Below are 18682 nucleotides of genomic sequence, written 5' to 3' on the forward strand. Positions count from 1 at the left end.
AAGAATTTCAAAGTTCGTAAAGTGCAAAATTTTCAAATTTTTCATTATATTTTGATGTTTTTCACAAAAACACACAAGACAGTGACCAAATTTTGCCACTAACATAAAGTACCATATGTTACTAAAAAACAATCTCAGAATCGCTAGCATACGTTAAAGCATCACTGAGCTATAAGCGCATAAAGTGAGACAGGTCAGATTTTGAAAAATGAGCCTGGTCATTAAGGCCCAAACAGGCTTGGTCCCTAAGGGGTTAAAAAATCAGTCACAAGATATTAGAACAAAATTTACACCAATCCTCATTAGATGAGTCACACAAGTTAGACTCCTTAGTAAATGTTCCCCAATGTTTTATGCTTAAGGCAACCTGTGTCTTCTGACAGACTAAGAATATATGCACAAAAACATGGGACAGACTAAGAATACATGCACAGAAACAAAATCCCATTGTGAAGAGCTGATAATGACAATAACACTTACTATTGGAATTATTAAAGAGGTCCTTTATGAAGTATTATCTAAGAAGGGGTAGTATGTACCCTACACATCACACAGACTGCTATTGCTGAATCCTGAACACTTGGATTTTGGACTTTGAAAAAAAAAAATCTAATAAGTCTACAGAAGAAGCTTATATCATATTTTACCACTTTAGTGAATTATACCAGTAATGTCGAGCGGTCAATTAAATTCTGAATTTGAAATATCAAATTAAAGATGAAGAAAAAAGTTCACTGTGATTTATCCCATCTCATACATCTATTGTATATTAAATTAAGGAATATCACAGACTGTCAGACAATCCATTAGACTGTAGAAACATAAGTCAGTAACATTTCACTTAATGTGTAATTATTCTTAAACATTAAGTAAAAAAAAATTCCAGTAAAAAGAAATTGGCTACAGAGTACAAAATGTGTTTTTCCCCTTCACTGTTACATTATTATGTGTACGTTGTGGCAGCTAGTACTCAGTGTCTCAATGACATATGATTTTACCAATGAGTCAAATTAAACTTGTTAAAAATGTTTTCGTTCACAGACACACATTGGCAGTTGTACAGTTATATGAATACAAAGTCCACCCAAGGTAGAAAATGATGCATCCTGGCACATACAGTACAGTGCTATGTGCAAAATATTTAGGCAGATGTGGGAAAAAAAATGCCACAAAGTAAGATCCCTTCCCTCTTGGATGCATCTGACTATGTCCAAATTTGTATTCTTCAGCAAAGCAATGACCCCAAACATCCAGCCAATGTCATTAAGGACTATGTTCAGAGTAAAGAAGAACAAGATGTCCTGGAAGGGATGATAGCGCCCCCACAGAGCCCTGATCTCACATCATCTAGTCTGTCAGGCATTACATGAGGAGACAGAAGGATTTTGAGAAACATCCTAGCCGAATTCCTTCAAAAACTGTGTAAGGCCATGTTGACACTATAAATTTTATCATAAAACAACGGCCATTGTTGCAGGTTGCAATAAAGGCCGTTGTTTAATGACAGTGGCCGATTACATTGCAGCCCATGAAACCACGGGCGCATTGTATGGCCACTATATACACTATGGCCGGGGTTCTCGGTGGCCGCACAAAATAATTGACCGGTCTATTTTGTGCGGCCACTATTCATTGAGCAGCGGCCACACAAGATAGCCTGTGCACACAATGTAAAGTACATCTCCCGGCTGTACTGTAAATTGTGCTCTATGGCTAATTGGAGTGCGGGCACACACAAAATTGTCTGCATTCCAATTAAAATAAAGTGATGTTAACCAATACTACAGTATCGGCCTGGTGAACATCTAAAACATCAGCAGTTGTTTGGCACGTTAAACACTGGCTGTGTCAAGTAGCAGCCGATGTTCATGCCATATGTGAACATGGTCTATAAGTGTATCTAGAAGAACTGACAGTATTCTTAAGACAAAAGGAGACCACACCAAATACTGCTGTGATTAAGATTTTTACTTTTATTCATTCACTTTGCATTTTGTTGACTAAATAAACTATTAACACTTATGTGAATGAGATCATTCTTACTTATTGAATTTCTAGACCTGCCGAAAACTTTTGCACAGTACTGTACATGAAGTACAGTAAACACTCACTGTGGTACAATTACAGTAACCTCCATTACCTATGGGAGAAATGGGAATAGCACAACAATCCGCAGCACCTGTCACTTACCAATCCCTTACAGCCCCATAGGTAAAAAAATAAAACCCTTATAAGAGTTATAATATGGCCCTTTTAATAGTAAATATGGCCCCTAAATGGCCCTTTAAAAGAAAAATGAAAGCACTCTAGCTCTTAAAAACAAAAATGCAAAAATGAAAATTTGCATGGTCATTTACACCATTTTGGTGTAAAAACAACTTCTTGAGTACAGAAAGAAGCTTTTTTTTTATAATAAAACCTAATACACATTTTTTTAAAACCGCTTGTACAATAGACTTCTGCAAGAAAAAAATGTAAATGAAAGCTACACTTTAACTAAATGAAAGGTAACGGTGGACACATCTGTATGACATGTCTGAGGTGCGAACAACATGTTAAGGTTTATACAACTTTGGTGCCACTTACAGACTGGTATGGTAAGTACAATGGTTTTTCAGACTCTGATTTCTTTTTGGCTATTGTTGTATACTTTGATATTTTATAATATATGATATATTAGTATATTATCCTGTTCAATAAAATCCCATGAAATCTATGTATAGGAAAAACATTATAAATTCTGCAAAGCAGAGATTTCCTCTCTCAATCCCTTTGACAACCTCCGTATCTTTATTCATTTGCCCCTTACTGGTATCAGGATTTGGGTTTGAGGAAGTGTGACTAAACACACATTAAATTTACTTTTCAAAGAAAAAGGTTTTACATTTGATGGCGATATGACTGTACCGAGGCTAATCCTACTCATACAGAGGAGATTTCTGCCGCTGGTAATTCAGAGTGGAATGCCATTGTCACACAATACTTCATGTATTCCATCATAAAGCTCCTTGTAGTCAGTTGCACAATCACATTGATAAGGCTTTTGGAAAACAGCAAGAATGGATCATCAAAGGGAAAAATATGCAGGGGTGTATTACTGATGGCTGCCCAGGTTATCATAGCTCAATATTTGGGTGCAAAAAAAAAATCTTTTCTATTGTGGGACCTGAAAAACTCCATTATCTCTGAGCAGCAACATTATAGAAAACCTGAACATTTCTATTTTTGATCCTTGAAAATGTCATTGTAGACCCTATGAATAACAATAAATGGGAGCAGCATAATATTAACACATTCTCTCACATGCAATCACACATGCTTGGTTGAAAAATATTTTTTTAAAAAGGTACCCAAATAACCGGTATTAAATAGCCATTAAATAGTTTTATTCCATTAAATATTTATATTCCAATATTATTGAACAAGTGAAGATCTTTAACAATGACTGACCCAACAATTGGGTTAACATTATCCATGTGAAAATTGCATACAAATGATATCTAGTTCTATGGAATTCATGGAGAGATTAAAGCAGCATACATAAGTATAAAAGGAAACATTGTATATGTGGCAATATTAATTACATCATAATTATTTGGGTTGTATACTATTTTGGTTGTATATTGTTTACATGGAAGCATGAACAGATGGTCCAAATGGACAAAGTCCAAGATGCCAAACTCCAAATACAAATATTCCACATCTATTCAAAAGATTTAAAAGTAGCACTAGATTACATATTATGAAATATTTTTTTTTTCCAAATCCTGTATCTTTTAATGGATTATAATATATGTATAACTAATCCTATTCTGAATCTTATAATACTATGTTCAAAATACTTTGGATATTTTTCTTTTCATATATAGTTTACTGCTGCTTTTACTGTTTTGGAAAGAAAGTTGGAAGTTGTATATTTGGTAACTGGGGGTCTGGAGTTTGTCCATTTGGACCATCTGTTATTGCTTAGTCATTAAGGGATTTGTGGATTTTCTTGTATGTTTACTACATATAGATATACTTTAGATACTTGTAAAATGAAGGACTTCATGTGTCAACAGCTAAGGGCATAATTAGGATTCATGGGGCCCAACAGCAAAAAAAAACTATACCCCCCCATTAAGTTTTTTGCTATTTGACACATAAATCCCCTCCCGCATACACATACTCACCTGGTCCTTGCTGTCAGTTACAATGCCGCAGCATTTAACCATGAGCAGATCCCCTTAGTGCCTAGGTCCCATAGCGGTAGCATGGTCTGCCTTAATGGTGGCCACACCACTGCAAACAGCGACAGGGGTATATAATTGTTTTAGTTGCCCCTAGCAACCAATCAGATTCCACCTTTCATTTTTCAAAGAATTTGTGAGGAATGAAAGGTGAAATCTAATTGGTTGCTAGGGGCAACTATAACATTTCTACTTTACACCTGTTTGATAAATCTTCTCCTTAGTTTCCACATATAGACAAATGCAGCATGAACATTCCAGATTGTCACAAAATGATGTTGATGTGACAGGCTGGTAATGTCACACCCTATGGGGGAGATTTATCAAACATGGTAAAAAAGTGAAACTGGCTCAGTTACCCCTAGCAACCAGTTCCACCTTTCATTCCTCACAGACTCTTTGAAAAATGTAAGGTGGAATCTGATTGGAATCTAAGTGGAATCTGATTGGTTGCTAGCGGCAACTGAGCCAGTTTCACTTTACACCATGTTTCTTAAATCCCCCCCTATTTCTCTATATACGTGGAGTTTTCAGGTAAGGTAAGAAAGAAAGAAGACAACTGTTTTCTTATCTCACCACTCCATATACATGCACACAAGGCTTGGTTATCTGTGTATGTTTTCCACCTAAGCAAAGGGAACTAAGTGGCTGCCTGACACATCTGGAGGTGACTTACTGCCTAACACATCTGTCAAGAGTGATAATAAGAGAATCATTGAGAGATTATGATAACATTATACACATTAGATTACTAAAATCTTTAGGTTTGGCCAACATTTATATTATCTGTTTGTTAATTTTAAGAGGTATTTGCATCTCCAAAAGTTATTCCTTAATTATAGGATATAGGATGGAGCCCTGGCTGGTCATGATGTGTGAATTCATGTCCATTCATCTGTGTGTGGGTGTGTGTGTGTGTGTGTGTGTGTGTGTGTAATCCCTAATAGGTGGGGGTTGCAGCAATCAGACATTTGCCAACCTTATAATATAACCTTGGAAAATAGAGATACCCCTTTAAGTCTTTACAGTTTGTCTGGTGATAAGTGACAAAAATAAAGCACTTTTATATAGATTCTCCCAATATAAATATTGAATATGCCTTGGCTGCTTGAGGTACCCACTAATCAAAAACAGGGGTTACTTGTCCACAGTTTCAGTCACTTACATGAAAAATAAAGAAACAGACTGGCAGTACCGGCCAGATGATCTTCGCTTCTGCAGAATTCGCTTCTGCAGCATTTCCCCGCTGCACACAATGGCCGGAGCCACACCCTCCATTGTGTGCACTTACAGGTTTTCAGCGGCTGCTATTTAATGAATAGCGGCTGCAGAAAACTGACATGTCAGTTTTTTGCAGTGCCGCTGGTGATCCCGGATGGAGTGTATACTATGTGTATACGCTCCGTCCGGGATTCCCTCTGGCTGCAGCACAGTGTAAGTCCAGTATTAATCACGGCCGTGTTGCAAATCGGCAACAATGGCCGTGATTTATACTGAACTTACATTGTGTGAACATGTCCTAATGTATTATGGTCATACATGCTCCATTTTATTAGATAAATCTTCTTTTGTAGAATCGACAACATTCTAATATTAATCTAATATTAAACAACAAAGTCAAGTTGTTTTCATACTCTCAACTCTTATAAAGTTCTAATCCACCAGGCCTAGCGGGCTGATAACATTCCTTACTTTGGGCTACGACGAGGTATTACTTTTTAATTAAATTTCTTTATAAGAAGAGTTAGTTTATAAGTAACTTGTTATCATCAGATAAATAATATTTAATTATGTTCTTTATTAGCGGTAATAATGGAGACTACAATCTATTCTGTGGGTTTATTTGTGTCCTAATACAATAATGCCTGTCCTTTGGAGTAAGCTTTAACGTATATTTCAAAAGCCAGTTTGTTTTACAAGTTATTGCCGCCATAAAACTGTATACAAACCCAGTTAGCGTATTTTATGTTAATCTCCACCACTTTCATTATTACAGTATTTTAAATTGTTACGAGTGTAAAGCTCAAGATTGTGAATTGCCTTCCATGTGTCTGATGAAAAAGCCTTATTTTTTTACTCTCTTGCAGATTTAATGCCTCATAAGAAGTGTTATCTTCCAGCTCCTAAGACAAGAAAGCGAAAAAGATTGGCCCATTGCATTTTATTCAGAAAATAAAATGTTGTGTTAAAAGCAAGAACAGAAAAAAAATACAATGTAGCAATAACACTGACTGCATAGAGCAGGCAATAGTACGTCCGGCTTGTGAATCTCTTCTGAATTCAGCTCCTTTCGTAAAATTCCAAAAAAGATCTAGTAAAAAGAATGTAGGAATATAATGCACTTTCCTGTAAGTCTGTAGAACAATCATTATTCTAACCCTTATTGTATTGTATGCGTCCCGACTATTGCGAGATCTAAGTATTATTAACTTTCTATATCTCCTTTTCAAAGAAAGTGCTGTATATATCATTGTAATTTGTCAATAATGTGCTGAACTCAGCAGTCTGTTCACAGGGTAAGGAATTCAAAGTTTCTTTGGCTGCAGTTCTTTATAGCTGCTATCTATTGGCAATGGCGCCAAGGGTCACACTTGGTCAAACAATTTAGCTGACATTTTAGCCTTTGACGACCTCAATAGATAGTTATGTCACATTTTCAAAACTTCAATGTTTTGTTTATGGCTAAAATCATATATAATGTCTGGACAAGATGATGAAATGACGATGTTCTTTTGCTAAGATTTGGCATACAGTATTTAAAACTTGCTAATTGCTCTTTACTTTGATAAGATATTCACCAATCAGCCATAAAACTGTCTCACCTTGTGAAGCCAAAACTGTTCTGAACCACTGCAGCATATAGCCCACAAAAACTTTAAAGATGTCCTGTGTCCTGGTAACAAGCTACTGTTTACCTGCAGATCCATGAACCCTCCCTTGTGCTGCCATGACATATGAGGTACGTCATGGGATGTGAAGGGGTTAAACTCTTTATTGTATGGAAAGCCAAAAGAGATATGCAGGCGCCATAGGGTGAAATCCAGGAGAAAGGTGGTAAAAACAAAGGCAATTGGATTTGCTCACCTTATGATGTTGTACTCAGAGCACAACATCTAAAAACGCTCTCAGCGAAGAGAATGATGGAGGTTGGAGCAGCCTCAGGCTTCTAGGTTGCTGGGATCCTAAGCCACTGGGTCCAAACAGGAGATGCAGAGTGGTGGGGTGTCGAGTCCCCGCAATTGGCAGCGGTGGATGTAGATGAAACCTTGACAGGCGCTGGCCAATGGTGGATACAGGACAAAGTCTAAAGCAGGTATTACTAAAAACACATCTATTTGTCTCAAGGGACAACACGTTTCGGGGTACAGGGAACCCCTTCCTCAAGTCAGGGAGACATGCCAACTTTTTATTGTGGAACTCAATCCATTTCTGAACAATGTATGCAGTGTGGAAGGATGCATTATCCTGTTGAAAAAGGCCACTGCCAACAAGGAAAAGTACTAAGAGGTCTGTCTTTGGCTTTGGAACAACAACAACAACAAAAAACTATGCAGCACCTTGGATTGACGTATATACTGTTCATAATTCTGAGACAGACATCTTCTCATTCATGTAGAAAAAACATCAAATAGGACAGAAATTATTAATTGAGCATGATTCAGACTCTATTATAAAACTTTATTTGTTGTTACCATTGTCTTGAAAAGTGTTCTATTATTAAAAAAAAAAAAAAAACTTACAAGATTTGTTAGCTGTTAGCAAAGGCATTTTAATAGATCAGCTGCCGGGACAGGTCAGGGCTAACAAAGGGAACACACACAGACAGGTGCAGCCTTGACACTGTCCGACAGCCACTCTCTCTCCATCCTTGTCTCAAGACCAACCTAAATGATAGCGGACAACTTGGAGCCATTCCCTGCACTGGAATATGGTGGCACGGAAGACGAGACAAAAGACAGGACAAAGACGAACAAACACAATAGCAGATAGTCGGCAACAAACAGGTCAGGATCAGGAGAATCAAAATACCAAATCACCGAGCCAAAGAGTAGTCAGAAGCAAGCCAAGGTCAGGTATAACAGGAGTTCAGATCTACCAGAAATAAGGAGCGAGATATAGGCATAGCAGGTGAAATTCTATAAATGGTGTTAGGCAGAGGAAATGACACGTTTTAAATGATACAAGCTCCTGATGACAAAAGTAATTGGAGCAGAGAAACAAGAAACTAGACAGGAGGAACACTATGCAAGGCAGAGTGTAAACTATATACTGTACATGCTAGAAAAAATATTCCCAGAGATTTAATGGGAGTCAATTATTCCAAAGCCGAATTAGACCATGTTCACACTAGTGAAATTCAGGCATGAGAACAACTAGCAAGTACATAAATTCTACAGCAATGGACGTAACCAGCAGCCACAGCTCAAAACTAAGGGTTTATCAGGTACAATTATGACACTATCTTAAAGCCAGCCCCCAGTGCTTTATGCTGGGCCGATGCTCGGGTATAGACCGATGCCATGGGAACCGCGCGAAGGCTAAAAAAAAAAGTGTTGTGTCTGTAGTCTAGCCATGCAGTTACAATAGATATTTGGGGAGGAGGAGGGGTATTATGCACTGATTTGCCCTCCCGAGATTCCCTACCCAGATACATATATTAGTTATAAAACATACAGAGGTAACAGGGGAGGCTCAGGGATCCCTCCGCCACATGAGACACCAGCACTACAAATAATGTGCTTTGTCTATACACTTATCTGCATTCCTCCTGTATGTCTCATGGTGGATTTTTGACTTACCCATATAATCACTAGTTATTATAGGATCTCATTGCTACGACTAAGAGCAGTGCTGTATGTTTTGTGTTGTATACTATAGCAATATCCTAAAATGTCTAGGTGGCTACTTTAGACAAGACTCCTATTGGTATTTGGGACATATTACAGTCTAGATCTATACATTTTTACAACATCTATACGTCTATACAATCTATACATTTTTAACAACATGTATATACATGTTAACCAACATATAGGTTGGATACTGTACTGTCATAGATACACTTTATGTATTTCCATTGTGTAATGTGTACTTGGTAGCTACAAGAGCTAAAGTGAACGACCCCTGTGGTGTTTGTCCTATATTAATATATACTAATACACTATGTAAAAATAAGCATGGCACAGAGTTCAGGACCAATGTTCTTACAGTAAAGAAGCAATTTGTCTTTTGAGAAGCTTTTGATGGCTTTTCTTCATTTTCTTGTATAGATAGTAAAGCAATGCTCTGCTGCCTCCATCATTAATTGACACAAATGCAGTAGTACATGGGAAAGCTAATAGGATTTTCACATACTTCATTGGACAAACAACGTGTAATGCAAAAAGATATAATTCATTAGGTTAAAGGAGGATGTTCTGCAATACCATAGTCATAAAGGTATTTCTGCAGAACATAGATACATATAGTGCATACAAACACATGTGGATAGATAGATAGATAGATAGATAGATAGATAGATAGATAGATAGATAGATAGATAGAGCAGAGTAGCAGCCGCACGTCCAGATCCAGAGCGGTGGGTGCTGTGCAGTGAAAGTCCTATGGCATAGGATCCCCAATGTAGAAACGGCAAGAGACTGCAGCACACCGGAGTAAAGGTGAATAGTGTTTATTCCATCATCAAGGTACATACAACGTTTCGATTCAATCCAGAATCATTATCAAGCATCATAGATAGATAGATAGATAGATAGATAGATAGATAGATAGATAGATAGATAGTGGAAAATCCACAGCACTCCTCGATGAAATCAGACGTGTAATTTATTCAAAAAAGGCAAGTGCAGCATACAGACGCAAAGTTTCAGCAGCTATTCGCCGCCATTTTCAAGCCAAATGGCTTGAAAATGGTGGCGAATAGCTACTGAAACGTTGCGTCTGTATGCTGCACTTGCCTTTTTTGAATAAATTACACGTTTGATTTCATCGAGGAGTGCTGTGGATTTTCCATTATTATATAGCACGGTCCCTGGTCTCGACTTGGATCCGCTGGCACCCGACATTCACCTTAAACGAAGTGCTGCTTCTGCTTTCTGATATATAGATAGATAGAGTAGATAGATAGATGCTTTAGTTTACATGGCCATTTTGCGTGATAAATGAGAACACAAAGCAATAATTCTAAACTAAATATAAAATGTGCTTTAGAGATAAATCATTGTATTACATAAATTGTACATTTCAGATGCTTTTTAATCTAAATAAATTGCACTTTTTCACAATGCAAACCGTTTTTTTTTTATGGAAATATTTTTCTGCTGTTTATTTTTTTTTATTTTTTTTTCTAATGTACTGAATCTCATCTGTGTTTCTTAATCATAATGACTGTTCATTAATATTCATTAGGAGATTTTCCTTCTCTATGTTTAATAGGATACAGTATACAATTGCATTCAATACTTTCAAAAGAATCTGTTTTACAATAAGATTAATTTTGCTCATAAAGCGGAGGCAGACTCCCCCTTTAGAGTGAATGTATTCCCTTTTCAATCAAAATGTTTTATTCTGTGCTGGTACTGTATGTAACCAGGACCTGTTATGAACACAATATAAACACACAATGACTTCAAAGGGTTTGTCAGAGGGAAAAAGTACTACATTGCTAGTGGTATAGTAAATATAATAAACAAGCTATACTTACCTGTCCCAGTCCCCTTCAGATGCAGTTACTGCAGCTTCTGATCCATTGTCCTAAGTTTTTTTCTTCTTCCTCTGATGTTGCGACCATTTAGGAACTATCTGCCTCAATCATGGCTTCTACAGTGTACTGCCTCGGTCTGTGATTAGCCAAGCAGGGGAGTTCCTGTATGGTTGCAAAATCACATAACGCAAGAAAAGCAGAGAAGACCAAGGATGGGAATGTGTTGTGACTGCATCAGCGGGGAGACCAATAGGTAAGTATAGCTTGTTTAATATTTTTATGACATGGCCATTTATGCATAATCCCCACCACCCCCCTCTCTGGAAAACTCACATTTTATATCCTTTTACAGAAAAGAAAACAAATTATTTATTAAATATTAATTTGTAAATAGAAGAGATTAAGAGGTAAAAGGTAGTTCCAATAAAAGTTGTCAGCAACTGAGAATTTTCCCTTTTTATATTTTTCAGGTACTTTTTAGGCGCATAAACATTGGGGTCAGGAAACTCAACTCAAATTATAAATCAGCATAAAACTGTGGACCTTAAAATGACATGATGCTAAAAAGCAGAGATTTACATTAAAATATATCAAAACTAGACAGAATTGCCGCATGATAATTAAGACTTTATCTACTGCATATGCATATAAATTATGATAAAAAATTATAGATATCAAGAGATTCATGAAAAAGTTTCCACATATATAACGCTCATCCTACTGGTAAAAAAAATCACCTAGTGCACTTGTTCAACTGCGACTCCTTTGAGTCATTGACATAGATATGATCTTCTTGTTAATATATGGAGTCCATTAAGTCAAAGTTACTTATCAAGCTTGTTAGAGAAGCCGATTCTATCTGCTACTGAAACATAATTACTTTGAGATTCAAGACGGTGGTTTATCTTTTTGCAAAGATACTAATCATCAATTTGTTAGATTAGCACTATTACTATATGTATTTGTCACAACCTACTGCTTTCATCATTCAGGGAACAGCTTTAGACTACATATAGCAATATCTTGAAATTTGGTAAAAAAATGTTGCTGTGCTTTCTTATTCCTCAGTAAGAAAGGTCAGAAACCTCAATATAAGTACAGCATGGTTGAAAATACTTATTGGGCTGACAGCTAGCTCAACCCCCCCTCCATCCTCTACTACACATACTGTATATATTTGGCCAAGCAATGGGTAGAGGGGAGTAAGTCACTGCTACATTCTGGGTGACTATGTGCTCTTCTAAACTAATGGATAAGGCATGTTGAAATCTAATATGCTGTTGAGATAGAGTTGGAAGTCCCCATGAGGATTAGATTGCTGGCAAGTCCAATATATGGCAAACCTTCAGTGACTACAAAACAAATGACTTATGTAACAAATACAACCTGCCATATAATGTGACTGTAGCCACTTATCAACTATAATCTAAAAGAAACTTTGCTTGGCATCATCATACTATAAGAAGTGGCCATACTTCCAATTCTGTACCGGGGAAGGGGTTGTAAGATACCTGTTAAAGCCATTCACACCTTGCATAGAAATCAGGACACCCGACATTCAAATCACTTTGTAAAATCCACTTTATTTTCAATTTTCCATTAGTTTTATGTTGGTCATTTAGTTGCTTTTGACCTTGTGCTTTTGTGTTGTTTTAACCTGTTTATGCTATTCATGACCAAGAAGCAGCCATTTACATCAGGTTTGACCAAGAAGAAGCCATTGATACCTGGTTTTACAATAAGTCCTTCTGTCTGCATTTGTCAAATGACATAACTTCCAATCTTAGCGACATTGCGAGACATCGTAGCAAGTCTTGTCTACTAACAGATCTATGTACATAACCGCATTATAACTAAAAATCATATAGGGCCCTGCTAGAGAACAGAGCAGAGAAGTTCCACTCATAAGACCAGAATGACTAATGGAACATGATCTCACGTCCTGGCCTTCTATCACAGTATTTACCGGACAGTTTAGCATGCCTACATCTTTATCTGTATATTTTAAAATAATTTTTTTTCTAAATATTACTAGGTAGGTTTTATTCATTTGTTCAAAAGCTTAAATGTTTCATAAAAAAGGCTAGAACAGGCAAAAGTCATTTTATACTTTCCTTGAGGAATTTGCTATCTCCTTACTCTCAACTTATACCAGACCTTCACCCTTTCATGTCAAATCCTCCCAGTATCTAGCAGATTGGTTCATTTTCTGATAACAGACATGGTAAAAATATACCGGATGCTCCACGCCATATTACTTTGAAGATTGAAGCCGATGAATTATTCATTCTTTATGAGTGATGTCACTGTTATCACAAAATACAAACATTGAGGAGAACATGGTTATCCGGCATAAAAGAGCAGCTTGTACCAAATGTAAAGCCTACAGCCTTTCAAGCACACACTCTTTATATGGGAGTCCTTCCTTTTTTACAAAAAGTTTGTAGAATAAGAATGAAAAGCAAGTAAGGTCTTTATTGTTATTGTTCCAGAGTAAAACCTCTAGTGAGGTGTAAAAAGTATTGAAAAAAAACAGTAAATTTGGTATACACACATACATATTATTTACCATTCTTTGTGGTGAAAATCTCAATAGTTTTTTCTTAGTAAATCTTTCCCTTGTTGCAGATAAACATGCACAATATTACAATGGTTTTAACTCCTTAAAGGGGTATCCTTAAAGGGATATGCGATCAGGACCCCCATATTTTAGCTGCAGGGGTTCCGATTGTTATATCTGACTGCTGGAGGTCTCTTACCTTCCTCCCGGCAGTCAGATTGGTTATCACTGTATAGAGTCTGCACAGGCAGGGTATATACAATGATCGCAGATTACACTGATCAATGCTATGCTATGGCAGAGCAATGATCAGTGTATGTAATGTAATGCAAAAATGTTAAAGTCCCCTAAGGGGACATAAAAAGTGTAAAAATAAAAAATTTAAAAGTTTAACAGCCACAGTGATCTTTATTAAAGTTTTTCTGCTATATAATGTAACAAAAAATCTGCAATTCTAGTGCTTTTTCATTTACGCAGTTTACCATACGGGAACACTATTATATTGTATTATATTTTAATAGATCTGACGAAAATGCACACTATTATATATGATATGTTTGTTTATTTTCATGTGTTTCATATACAAAATAGTAAGGAAGGGGGATTTAAACTTTTATTCGGGGAGGGGCTATGTCATGTTTCTAATAAATGTATATGTTATTAGAAGCTCTTCTATATATAACTTCAATCCTGTATATGGAATAAAGTTCTGCATCACTGCTTTTTCGCTATTTTACCTATGAACACATGGGAGTACCTGGGCCGGATTTACATTATTATTACACATTTTCAGCCAGGATCCAATCTACTAAAGACCCCCATTTAGATGACACATCCAGCTGTAAACCATCTGTGCATCTTAATGTGATATAATGGAAAGATTATTTGGGCTTGGTGGAGAGGAGTGGATAATTTCTGCAGACCCTACATGGTACTCCTAATATAGCGTTCTAAATGGCCGCTGCATTAAACCATTTCATTTCATAAATATTCTAACACCCTTCAGCAGATGGAAGGTTAAAAGGGCAATGGTTAAAAGTTGAATATTTTAAAACCTCATTCCCAACAAAAGAACTTTCACTTCAATTATGAGCGCAGCTCTCTCTTTTTTTTCTTCGATCCATTACACGTATAACTACCAATGCAAAAATAAATGTATCCTGAAGTCCATTACCATAACCCATCTGCATTAGTGCCCTGCTTGTGCAGACTGAAAGAGCAGGCGTCACATTATGACATTTTATGAGGTTAACAGCTGGTGCGTATTTTGTGCAGATAGATTCCAAAATGTGCTGAGTGTTAAACAAGTTCTTGTAATATGGATGCTGTCAGAGCTGCAGGAAAAGAGGTAAAATACTATATACACTGTCAGAGCCCGGCTAGGACATCTGCCCTTCCTGTGACAATGATGGGGTTGCAGTCTGTACAGACAATCTGTGTATTGTAATGAAGAAGATGCCAAAATGTTGTACTGTACCTCAGCTAGAGATGGCACACCAATAATGTTATTATTGGGCAATGTACATCATAGCATAGTGGTTATTACGTGTAAATAAGGGATGGTGTAATCCTATTAAAACAGCTACATGAGCCATAGGTAATTGAACATTCACTGTGGATGTGATGGTCATTGTGCGAGAGTAGAGAATAGTAAGAGATAACAAACTGTCAACCCTTTGGGTGACAATTCCAATTGTTATGTATGAGCAGACTTAAGACTACAGGATACATGTACAACATATGATTGGAGATTGCTGAACATGCTGTATTCAATGTGTACATGATTTTAAATAGGAGAATTGTTCTGCTGTAGCAATTATTGTACAGGAATTCCTAGAATCTGCTGTATGACACTTCAATTTCCCATACTGGGGTCTTCTTTCAGTTCACAATTCACACTTTATTGGAAGAGATAATGGTGATTGTTAGACAGTAGGTCAGACACATTTTCTGACACATGAGACAGATCTGAAGTGTCGACTGTCCATTTACACACACCAATTTAGATTGATGGTAGTCTGGAAGGTGGCCAGGTCTGGACAATTTTATTCCATTAGTTTGTGGTGATAGACAGTTGAATGTAAAGGATGGAAATACTATAGAGACAGGCATTACAGCCGCTATGGATCCCTGGGATAGGGGAGTCCAAGGTCATGGAAAAGGAATTAAAGGAAGAAACAAAGACTAGGTTCTTCTGTCCTTGATGGGAAAACAAGACACAAAAATAGAGGGTCCATTGTGATTTCTATAATAGTGCTCTTCTTTCTATATATGATAGATAGATAGATAGATAGGAGATAGATAGATAGATAGATAGATAGATAGATAGATAGATAGATAGATAGGAGATAGATAGATAGATAGATAGATAGATAGGAGATAGATGGATAGATAGATAGATAGATAGATAGATAGATAGATAGATAGATAGATAGATAGAACATAAAAAACAAAAAGAATGCAAATGTTATGAGGCCCTGGAGACAGAAGCCCAGTAACAGTGGGCCCCATCCTATAAGCTACTGGGAGGAAAAGGCCTGGATAGGTCACCCCTCTCCAGGATCTACATTAGCAACTAGAGCAAAGTAATGGTATGGCTATGTTCACACAACACTTTTCTCTTATCCGTTTACAATTTTTAAAATGACGTCAGTCATTTTGAGTCTATACTGACGTCCGTTATTTTGAGAATTTGCCACCCATCATCGCAATAACAGCTGCTGTTACATTATTCTACATTACATTATTTAATTAAATTGTCCATTGAATTTAATAGTAAAAACGCTGAAGAACAATGAAAAAAAGAAAAACTGTGTGTGAACAACAAAAAATAACGCCAGCTGTTTGCAAAAGACGTCTGAAAATAATTGTCATGATTATTATTTTGCCATCTGTGCACATAACGTCCGTCATTTTATACACTGTGTGAATTGGACGTGCATTATTCCATTGACTTCAATGTACTGCACTGCAGTCAGTTATATCGCGGCAATAACGGACGTCTTTTAAATAGAAAAAGCAGACGTCCTTTCTTTTTTTATAACGTTGTGTGAACATAGCCTAAAGGTATAGAGGGAGGCACAAAAATCAGACATCACAATGGAGGGCCCATAAAAGTTTTTGTAATTACTCCATCTATGCCATAGATAAATGTATAGACAAACAGATGTGTTTGTTAAAAAAAAATGCAAGTAGGAAAATGGAATAAATTAAAAGCCCAAGGTTGTCAGCTTAAGTTCAAATTACCAACCATGGATAAAAGACTATTTGACCATATGATCTATACCAAGAGTTTATTACATTAATCTACAATATTTTTTTTAAGAAAGGGGATTGACATGTATTTGTAAATGTTTTGGGGGAAATGGCAAAAATATCTTATAGCTTAGCTTGTACTAGCAGTTCCCATTTGGGAGGTTATACTGTAGGATTTTGAGAGTTATACAGTATTTCATTTCAGTATAAATGCCTTGGTAAATGTTTTCACCAGTCAGATATTGGACCTGCTGTTGGAGTGTTGGAAAGAAAAAGCTTCATATCTATGACCTGCCTTACCTTTTCTTGGCTCTCACATGGCTTCATACAACTATGATTTGTCACAGGTAATGACCACTGACAGGTCTGTACTTACAACCCATAAAAGATTAAATGTATCATTACTGTCATTTCAGGTCATTGCCTGGGATACACACAATTGAGATTTCTGCTGGAGGACACTTACTGAATATAGAATAGAATGCAATGGAATCAGTAAAAATTCATCTCCACTTTGCAGCTTTGAATAATAGATATGTGTTGTACAAGAAAATCCTGGCCAACTATAATGTAAATTTCAATGAATTAATAAATTGCTACTCCTGAAAAAGTAGACCTATGCAGGATATTGAGAAAACCAAGAACGTTAATATTAAAACATAACATGATGTGTCCTACCTGCAAAGGGAACTGGGGCATCTTTGTCCAATGCAACCAGAGGAGGATCCAGAATAACTGTGTCATTATTTTCCGTGATAACTCCATGATACGATGTTTCAATCCATGGTTTGTGCTTGTTCACTAGTGACAATAGAAAGAAACACACCTTATAAACGCCATACAAACGGTGGACATGTTTAGCTTATCAATGGATAGAAAATGATCAAATACAAAAAACTATTTTCACTTTTAAGTGGAAAAAAGTATACAGGATTTATACAGTTTTTCCACACAAAATTTTTTTTCTTTTAAAACATATTATACAGCTTTGGGTATATAGCACCAATGCTGACTTTTTGTCTCCATGGTAACAGACTTCAAACAAACCCTTTGTAGTCTGGTCTTGCAACCCTAGTCAAATACTCATATTAGAAAATCAAATCTAATCTATTCAACACTGTTCTTTATCTCCCAGCATAAGAAGTCAAACAAGGCACCCCAATACAGATTAAATTAGATTTTTTTTTTATTATTGGGCTATATGTTGAAAATGATTAGGGCTAGGTTGTTTAGTATTGCTTGATAATTAAAATACTTGAAAATCATAAATGTTGTTTGAAGAACATTTACATGCACATGCAGTATTAGCTACTACAGTATACAGTATGTTTTACTTCACAGTAGATTTTTTTAATGTTAATAAAAAAAGAATACAAATTAATCAAATAAGAGATTTCCTTGCTCAAATTTGAGCTAGAGATAGCTAGAGATGAGTGAGTACTATTCGATCGAGTAGGTATTTGATCGAGTAGTACACTATTCAAAATACTCGATCTCGATCAAAACCCCAGTGAAACTTTGAATCCCCTCTTACATTTCATGACGTTTTTTTAAACGAATAACTATGCAGGGGGGGGGGGGGCAGGCACTAGGAGCACACAGGCGGGGGGCAGGAGGGGGACTGGCACTAGAAGAACACATGCATTGAATAAGCATCTGCATTCATTGGCTGGCTAGACCACGTGACCTTTACAGTAATAGAATAGTGGATTTGAGATTCGATTTCAGATGACACTTGGAGCTAGAGAGGGAGACAGTGTAAATCAGGGACAGTCAGGTTTTAGGTGATTTTAAGCAGGAGAGAACCCCAAAAGCCCTTGTTAGGGCTAAAATTATAGAAAGAATATATTTATCTAAAGATATACTGATATTAAACCGGCTAGCAGCACATCAGTGTGTTCAGAGAGGCAGGCAGCTGAAGTGTATTCATTGTGA

At 36.6% G+C, this 18682-nt stretch overlaps 1 protein-coding gene across 1 annotated transcript in view; it reads right to left on the reverse strand.

Annotated features, from left to right (window-relative positions):
- The window catches only part of CLSTN2 (calsyntenin 2), a 390590-nt gene extending 372302 nt beyond the window's left edge, over positions 1 to 18288 (reverse strand). Inside the window, exons 1-3 of the mRNA XM_069974229.1 lie at positions 18282 to 18288; positions 17426 to 17548; positions 10692 to 10703 (exon numbers count right to left, since the gene is read on the reverse strand). Coding sequence (XP_069830330.1) covers positions 10692 to 10703; positions 17426 to 17548; positions 18282 to 18288 — 142 coding nt within the window. The remainder of the gene's footprint in view (positions 1 to 10691; positions 10704 to 17425; positions 17549 to 18281) is intronic.
- Positions 18289 to 18682: the final 394 nt, after the last annotated feature.

The sequence above is a fragment of the Dendropsophus ebraccatus genome, chromosome 6 (genome assembly GCF_027789765.1).
Source record: "Dendropsophus ebraccatus isolate aDenEbr1 chromosome 6, aDenEbr1.pat, whole genome shotgun sequence".
Taxonomy (NCBI): domain Eukaryota; kingdom Metazoa; phylum Chordata; class Amphibia; order Anura; family Hylidae; genus Dendropsophus; species Dendropsophus ebraccatus.